This window comes from Channa argus, chromosome 9, assembly GCF_033026475.1.
Source record: "Channa argus isolate prfri chromosome 9, Channa argus male v1.0, whole genome shotgun sequence".
Classification (NCBI taxonomy): Eukaryota; Metazoa; Chordata; class Actinopteri; order Anabantiformes; family Channidae; genus Channa; species Channa argus.
Genome location: NC_090205.1, coordinates 17,114,076 through 17,122,917, shown reverse-complemented (window position 1 = coordinate 17,122,917; position 8,842 = coordinate 17,114,076). Strand labels below are relative to the sequence as shown.

The 8,842-nt window shown below is 39.2% G+C and overlaps 1 protein-coding gene across 17 annotated transcripts in view; it reads right to left on the bottom strand.

Moving 5' to 3' along the window:
* Positions 1-87: 87 nt before the first annotated feature.
* dip2a (disco-interacting protein 2 homolog A) overlaps positions 88-8,842 on the bottom strand; it is a 68,745-nt gene continuing 59,990 nt past the window's right edge. For 9 of the 17 annotated variants that reach the window (XM_067515535.1, XM_067515538.1, XM_067515539.1 and 6 more), the window contains 16 exons: positions 8,659-8,768; positions 8,286-8,366; positions 7,516-7,633; positions 7,158-7,279; positions 6,884-6,995; positions 6,674-6,783; positions 6,154-6,284; positions 5,845-6,013; positions 5,194-5,364; positions 4,971-5,000; positions 3,654-3,715; positions 3,410-3,467; positions 3,211-3,285; positions 2,688-2,862; positions 2,389-2,512; positions 88-2,126 (listed from right to left, as the gene is read on the bottom strand). In XM_067515535.1, the coding sequence (XP_067371636.1) occupies positions 1,874-2,126; positions 2,389-2,512; positions 2,688-2,862; positions 3,211-3,285; positions 3,410-3,467; positions 3,654-3,715; positions 4,971-5,000; positions 5,194-5,364; positions 5,845-6,013; positions 6,154-6,284; positions 6,674-6,783; positions 6,884-6,995; positions 7,158-7,279; positions 7,516-7,633; positions 8,286-8,366; positions 8,659-8,768 (1,901 nt within the window). In that variant the 3' untranslated portion in view covers positions 88-1,873. The remainder of the gene's footprint in view (positions 2,127-2,388; positions 2,513-2,687; positions 2,863-3,210; positions 3,286-3,409; positions 3,468-3,653; positions 3,716-4,970; positions 5,001-5,193; positions 5,365-5,844; positions 6,014-6,153; positions 6,285-6,673; positions 6,784-6,883; positions 6,996-7,157; positions 7,280-7,515; positions 7,634-8,285; positions 8,367-8,658; positions 8,769-8,842) is intronic. The other 8 variants (XM_067515536.1, XM_067515544.1, XM_067515542.1 and 5 more) reach the window with 3 other exon arrangements.

Genomic DNA, 8,842 nt, shown 5'->3' with positions numbered 1-8,842 from the left:
GTTTATGCTACAATAGGAGGTCTGAGTAGAGAAAAAAGTTCTAATGGGCAGGAAACCTAGATGTTCAGTTGCAAGTAAAGACAAACATTTCAAGTTAAAAGCACTTTTTTATTCATTAAGAAATCATGTTATGAAAATAATGACCACTAACGTTATATCAAACGAATCTTTCCATATGTTAACAACAAGTTTGCTCTGGAGGACATGACATCTGAGCACTCACCAGAGAATGTGCTCAAAGTGTGCTTCGTCTTATCCTAAAGTGGCCAGTTGTCACTCTTCTTTCACACTATAAAAACATTTACAAGGCCTTTTGTGTCTCTTCCCAGTTTCCAGAATCTATTTGAAATCATCTTTGTGTTTACGAAAGAGGTTCACACAGATACCAGATTCAGTCTTTGTGTTATTCTTCCTGTTATCTCCCTCCATCTGTTAATAATTTACACAAAACCTGTACATACTTACAGCAGGCTGGGTGCCCATTTCTGAAGGGATGCACACAAAAAAGAAGCAACATACAGTAAAATTCATCTTTACAGACTCAATATGATGAGATGGGAGGTTAAGGTGTTATGAGCATACCAGATACTTGCCTCATATGGTATATACAACTCACAACATTCTCTCATTCAGACTCAAACTTGAAAGGAGGTCTTCACATTCTGCATTTAACCCATACTGACATTTTCTTGCAGCTGTTTGCTCAACTGACAATAGGGACAGACACTATTAAAATATACATGGACTGTGTGTTTGTAATGGCTGATGATCAGATCAAGTATATTCATCTTAGGCAGAAAGATGAAAGACTTCGGGTGCAATAAGAGAAGGATTTAACCTACACAGACTCCTTCTGCATATTCCTTTTCTATCCAACAGCTAATTAAACAGCAGAAAAATAAGTTAGAGTGGAGCCAGGCTAGGGACAGGTGCTTGAAAAACACTTAAGGCTTATGTTTTTGGCACACTGCTATAGTAAGCAATGATTATATTCCTCACCATCTCATGACTTTGAATGATTGGTACTTACTGTCTGCAGTCATTCAAAGCTTTCACATCACTCCTATTGCATTTTGTCCAGCTAGAACAATAACCATATTACACATTTCAGATTTGCAAAAAACTTTAAACATTAAACTTTAGTCAAACCAGAATATTATTCTTAAGCGTTTTGTTACTGATGCTACAAACTAAAGCACTACTGACAGAATGAGCAACATATAACACAAACTGTCCCCCCCCTTCTAACACTACTGCTGTGCTTCTCTGTTGATGCTATTACATGGTCAAAACTGAGCTGGAGCACAAAAGTCACAGTAATGACAATGCTAGAGGGATAAACTATTAAAAGTATATAACCTACAATGGCACAGGTGGCTCTAAACTAGAATCGTGTTTAATCTTCTTTGAAGCAGGGATTGGGTACTTGTATCAGTCCTGTTTTATGGCACAAGTATATGGCAAACACAGCAAACATTCATAATTTTGGATATTAAAGTAAACTGTGTTAATGGCACAGTGTAGTATTACACTTTACTTGGGTGTCCTGGGTTTAAAAAGTTACTGTAGAAGTTCTGTCATACATACAAAACTGATCTTACCAAAACCAAAATGTCCTTTAAACCATTATTTTTGAGGCAAGAAATCACAAGGAGAAACAGACATGAGGTTTGTGTTCCATCTTAAATTTCTCTCCATTCTGCATCAATGTTTCTGTATTTCCCCTCGGAGAGCTGAGGGTGGCTGGCTTTCTTTTACCGGAGGTCATGATGACACCTGGTCTATGACTTTTACAAACTATGTATTTATTGTCTCTCTGGCCCATGTAATGTAATTAGTTACATTGAGTGAAAACACACCTACAGAAAGGCCCTCACATGTTGTAAGCTACATATATGGGGTCCAGCTGGTCTGCCAGGAATCCATCTCTGAGGTGCATGCGTTGCTTCTCCCCTCGGGAGTTGATGGGGATGACACCAGGATCAACCACCACAACCACCCCTACAATGAGGTAGTGCTCCTCCAGGACAACGTTTGTGACCAGAGCCACGAGGTCCAGAGCTTCCTGTTCGGATCCCTCCAGCTCTACAACTACCACGAGGAGATTGGTCCAAGTAAAAACCGCACTGAAAGGGGGGAAGGAGGTGGTGAAAGCAGGGAAAAAAAAAGGAAGGGTATGTATATAAAGGGAGAAAGGATTTATGGAAATAGAGGAAGACGTGGGAGAGAGAAGAGGAAAAAGGGAGATGACAGAAATTATATGTGAGGATAAGTGAGGAATGTTGTTTATCTAATGTTTAAAGTATGAAATAGATAAACATTCAACATTTTACTATTCAAACTAAACAGTAATAAACTACTGGTCTACAAGTGAGGTAAAATTCTCACCATTCAGCTATGCTCTTGTGAGAACGAATGACTGAAGTCTCAATGTCAATTGGGTGATATCTCATTCCCCTCAGCTCCAGAGTCTCGTCAAGAGATCCCACCACGTAAAGGGCATCATGGCGCTCTGACAAAGATGCACACAGTTGAGTGTATATTTTAAGTTGTGACATGATATTACAGAAAAGGAAGTATCTAAGAAACATCTTTTCATCTTTGGTAGAAAAAAAAATAAGTGAGTTCAGCTTAGAGCAAAAGTAATGCGCTGAGTTTAAGTTAGAGCAAGGACTGGTGACTCTCACCTCCACTAGCATCAGTCAGCTCAGTACGCCGTAAGAAGCCCAGGTAGCCCGTCCTCGCCCAGACAGTCTGAGTGTCACCAAAGCTGAGCTTGGTGTTAAAGTGGTCAGCATGCAGTGCCTCCTCCCCATAAACTGTGTAGTAGCCTGTGGCATTATGAGGACTGCTCACCCATATCTATTAAACACAGCAACATATATGCACTTATGGTCAAACTTTCACAATTATTAAAATGTTAAAACATATTAACAGCTCGATGACAGTGTCCAATAAAGCTCAAGATTGTAGCTGTTGTAAAAGTAGACTTAATAAACTTGATTTGGATTGCAATAAACTGCAGAGGCGTACCTAATAAAGTGGACAGTGAATTTATGCATTAATAATTATATATCAATATGATAATAAAACAGTGGTGGTGTGTATGGGAGCAAGTTTGTTGGTGACAGGCCCTCAGGTCAGAACACAGCTAATCTAATGTTCCACAAAACTGCTTTGAAAAGTTCATCAGCTGACGTTGTGACTCACCTCTCCTAGATGGGAGTCTCCCAAGGGTCCTTTCGTCTCTGTGTTGGCAATAATCACTTTCACCCCTGGAAGGATCTACAACAGCAGACACCCATACATCAAATTAGAAGAGAAGGTTTATCAAAAGAGTAACCGCTATATGCAACATTAAGTCACAGTTGTTAATAATGTTTTAGTGCATGTTGACATGACACCGTACTTTCCCAGACTCCATTAGTGGCAAGCTGTGTGGTGATCCTCTCTCAACTAGGCGAACTCTGAAGAAGACACACATTAAAAGGAGAAAATGAGCATGTTCATATAATGGTGACAATTATTTAATAAGATAGAAAGTTATGTACTAGCATTATGTATAAGTACACATACTGCCTCAGTCAGCACATATTTATATTCGTATTTCAGCCTACTTTTGTGAAGGCAGTGCAGCGTTCGGAACCCCTTACCTATCATGTCGTAGGGCTCTCATGTCCACATAAACAGTGGTGGGGTCTGGTCCAGCTGTGCCCTGGGAAAAATAACAAGCATGACGTAGGTATATATAATGCACCTTGTGCCACACTATCATTAATAAATGTTTTATTTTGCTTTGGGTGGAGGGAAAGTGAAAGCCGCTTATGGTACAACAGCTGACAAAGCAGGGGGGGGTAGGCAGCCAGAAGCCAACCAGCCAGGCTACAATAGTTATAAACGGCAGAACTCAGGGGTTGTAGGGTTAAATGTGCCTATGTGCCAGTTTGTCTTCATCCTCAAGTGTAATATAGGTGAAAAAAATGTGGTGAATTCAACAAAAAATTACAAATGAACTTCTGTAACCAGGCACAGAAAAGTGACAAAGTTTTTAAATGAACATCATTTGTTTTTGCTATCTGCCATGCATCTACTGTACTGTATATTCTAATGGAACGATTTCTCAAGTACTCATTCTGGTTGTTAGACATTGGTTCCTGCTCCTTTGAGATTTTTTTTTAATCATTACTGCTACAAGACTATACAAAACATTATTATCCACCGCTGTTTAGCCAATGCACAAGCTAGCAATGAACTACTGTATGGTCGTCTGTTAGATCAAAGACAAACACAGCGGGCTGACTCTGTTTAATGAGCACAGCATATCAAGCCAAGCAGAGGCTTCAGCAACACCTTGAGCCTCAATCCAGAGATTAGTCTTTCCCATAATGACAGAACTAGTACTCCTGTTACATTTCTTAAGACTGAATCAGTTATTACTGATGAACCTGATTAGCATTTTGACTCAACAAATGTATTTATTAATTTTTTATTTATTTCATTAGGAACATAGCATATTAATAAACAGCAAGGGTAAATATGCTGGCTGAAGAGACTCTAAATGAAAAGTTTGAGCACAAGTGAAATATCACTAATATGAAGAGGAAAAACAAAATGGTCTGATTACAAAGGATTGTAGTTGCAGAAGAAATTAATTAAATATTTCCATTTTATAATATTATCTTCAAGTGATTCAAAAACCAAGTATTGTAATGAAAGTAAAGCATTAGAAGTAAATAACACATAGCACTTTCAAGTTAGACCCCCCCCCAAAAAATATGCATGACAGCACAGTTCATGCTGCTGGCTTGTAGATTAATGTACTGAAATAGCATGAAGCTGAAGGAAAAGAAATCACTGAATTAAGGATAAGCATGATCAAATATCGTGCAAAGTACACAACAGACACACACATAAACACACAGACCCAGCGGCAGCCTGATAAGCAAACAGCCACTATTATCCCACAGTACCTGCTCAGCCAGTTTCCCTAACCTGTTGGGCTGATGAGACAGGGCAGGACAAATAAATAAAGATGTATATATGTATATGTGATTTTTTTGTGTATGTTGTCTATGTATGCGTCCTTGTTTAAAAAAATAAAATAAAAAATTATCTAAAACATTGACCATAATAGATTCTCCAACCAGCCAGCCCTTCTGTCCTTCCCCTATACAGCCCTCGACAGTTGTTTACCTGCAAACAGATCGCCACATTCACCCTGCAGCCAAAGGTGGTGCTGACGGCACGTGATGAAAGCCCCAAGTCTTTGAAAATCTTTGAGAAGGACTGAGTGAGTGTTATTCTGGGCCTCTCCTCTGCTACCACCATGCACGTACGCACACAAGACAGGTTCACATTTCTCAACTGGAGATGGGAAAACAAGAGGAGAGTTGGATCAACAAAAGCTAAAAACTTAATGGAACCATTTAGTGCAACTTGTGTGAGGAGTCACTGCGGTGATAGTGATATGTAGCATTCTTATCATGAACAGACAATAATTGAACTAAGAGCTGAAAAGACACATTTAATGGTTACATTTTCATACTAATGAAACGGTTTATTAGACTATACTTATCACAGCACAGACATGATTTGTATAAGCTTTTAATCTCAAGTGCTGCAGATAGTAATGAGCAAGCAGATAAAGAAAAGTGAAGTGTTTCACCCCAGTACCCTGTCTTGATAAAACTTTGTCTGGATAATCATAGCACCATGGCAACAGCACCAGGGAAATTAAGCAAATGAAGAAACTGTTTGTGGCTAAACTTCCATTTGTTACTTTCCTAGTGACATCATTCATCAAGTGAAGAGACAAACTGTATTTAAATAAAGAGACAAACTGACCCGCAGTGCTTCTGTCTGTGAACCCAGGCCCTTGGTGCACATCTCCATGACTGAATATGAGCAGAAGGTTACACGCACTTTGTACTGGCTCACAGCAGCAAGCCACAGAGATGCATTGCTCTCCAGCTCCAGGGGTGGAACTAAGATCGACTGGTGGCCCGAGTACACACTAAAACAAAAACGTGCCAAAAGAGAGGCTGAGACTAGACAGACCAAAAATGTGTTATACACTTATACACTTACATAGCATTTTATGGGTTATGTTATTCCTGGTTTAAAATATTCATTTGTTCAGAGCTGCTGGTTTACCTGCACAGGCACCAGAGAGCAAAGCCAAGGCCGCAGTAGGGGTCTAGGCAGATGGCGATCTGCCGGGAAGGGTAGAGCTCACACTGGAGCTTGATGGAGCGACACAAGGCACTGGTGGCAGTGTGAGACATCTAGAAGAGATGATATGACACACAGGAGCACAAATTATTCATTTAAACACAGACCTGGGCTAAAATTCAACACAACCTCTTTCAATCACTTTGCTAATCAATTCACACATGGACACCTTAGTTATGTAGAGATGTTTGAAGTTGAAAACTGTCTTCTTAAAAAATGTCGATGTTGAAAATATACTGACCTAGATCTGGCGACCATGAATCTTATATAAATATGTATGCATTTTGCTTTTACTGATAGAAACCACTGTTCTTATTAATACATGGTTCATGATTTGTAAAACTATTAACATGTTAGCAGAAATAAAGACATACACCCCACTGAGTACATACTGTAGGTGGTCATTATGTATTTACTGACTAATACAACTCTTTCATCATACTTTGACACCAGCCAAGATGCCTGTTGTGGAGACACTGAAATCCAGGTAAGCTAACATCTCTGGTGTTGGGGGTTTGTACATCTGGGGAGTCTTCTTTCTGGGGAGGTCATCTGTAGATACAAAGCAGTAAAGCAGATGCAAAAATTTTGTTTTTGTACTTAAAAAGCCCTACATTATTATACTGTTAGAAAAAGAAACTTAAACACTCACCTGTGTCCAGCACCATAGGCCAGCTCTTGATGTCCACAGCAGCAGCAGCCTCTTTGGATTTCAGCAGCTTCATTATTGCTTGGGTGGTGAGGATACACACCGACTTACTAACCTTTAAAACAAAGACATTGGATTATTTTAATTTGTTCACACAAAAGGCTGTTGGAGTGTGGAGCCGACAACTTATGGAATTTATTTTATTCAGTTCTATTTTATTTGTTTGTCAGGTTTATTGGCTGCATTAAGTTAACACTGTGATGCAGGTCAGTGGTACCTCAACAATCATCTTGACAGTGGGCAGAGTGGTGGCCAGGTTCTGGGGGTGCGGAGGCCTGACAGTGACTGGAACACAGCCAGCATACAGGCAGCCGTAGAAAGTGGCAATGAGGTCGATTCCTGCACATAAATGCTTACATTTAACAGGGCTGTGCATTGTATACATTATAGCTAAATTATTAAATTAACAGTTAACCAACAGTGGGGAAAAAAAGGAAGATCTTCTTTAGAAGATCTCTGTTGTGATTATGATTAATAGACAGATTGACAGGAATGGTTAGGACACATATGGAAGGCTGTGTTTTAAACCACATGACTGAAAGGATAAGGAGCCCAGTAAAAGTAGCAGCTCTTACCTGGTGGGTAGACGAGTGCTACATGGTCTCCAGTGTTTAGGCGTCCCATCAATGCTGCGGCTACTCGCTCCGCCCGCTTGTGCAGCTGCAGACAGGAGGCTGTGCTGGCCACAGTGCCCTGAGGAGCAAAGTTACATTTTATTACTCTACAATGTTTTGTTTTTTTTATCAAGCAAGGTGTATTTCTGAGGCATTTCTACTCTACCCGATTATTTCCATTTTCTACTTCACAGTTTGACTTAACTACATTTCATGAGCAAATATTATTTCTCAATACAATTATTTGAGATTGTATTTAGTTACTAGTTAATTTTTAGAATCTGAATAGTAATACAAAATACATCAATCATAAGATGTAAATGCTCAGTGGTGAGAAATTTACAAACTGCCCCACAGCACATAAAATAATTCAAATTGTAATGATTAGATTCAAAACATATGGTCACTAAAACAGGGTATTATGTATTAAAATAAGCTAGTTACCAGCTGAAACATTAGACATATGAACACATTAATGCATCAATACTTTCAATTCAATAACATCATATCCTTGATTTGAAATAAGTCATTCTGCATCAACTACTTTTAATTTTGGTACTATATGTAAGTATTTTCTGAGCTAATCCTTTTGTTAAGCTTAAATAACATTTTAAAATCTAGGACTTTTACTTGAATATTTCTACACTGTGGTTGTGATAGTTTTACTATAGTATGTTAATGATCTGAGTACTTGTACATAACACCACTGCTAGCAAACCTAAAGGCAGTACCTTAGCATTGAGAACAAGGAACAGCGGATGGTCTGGAGTGGCCTGAGCTCTCCACAGTAGCACATCCTGTATGTAGAGGAACTATAAAAGAAACAGAAACACAGGGTTAACTACAGAGGATTAAAAGGAACAAAAGGTCAGACACAAACTAAGACAATGAATACGAAGACTCATTACATACATGTTTGATTTTTGTAAATGAATGAAGATTGGATGTGAAGCTGATGGGAGTAATGAATGACTGAAAAGAAGTAAACGTACAGGACAACGTACATTCTGTTTTTTAATCCACTTCCGCATTGACGTCTACTCACCAGTGTCTGCAGTAAATGTGTGGGTACATGGTGTGGGTGAAATGAGGATGACTCTCTACCTTACGTGCCTGGTCATTGTCCTCTAGTTGTGCCACGTCTCTCCCACAAGCCTGCGCTATCCTCTTGCCTGCCACTAGGTTGCCCACTATCATAGAAGCAGGACCGACCTCTGTGCAGCACATACAATGTTATCATACATGCCAGTGTGGTTTGCAAAAATTCATATTAAACTAATCCTTGGGC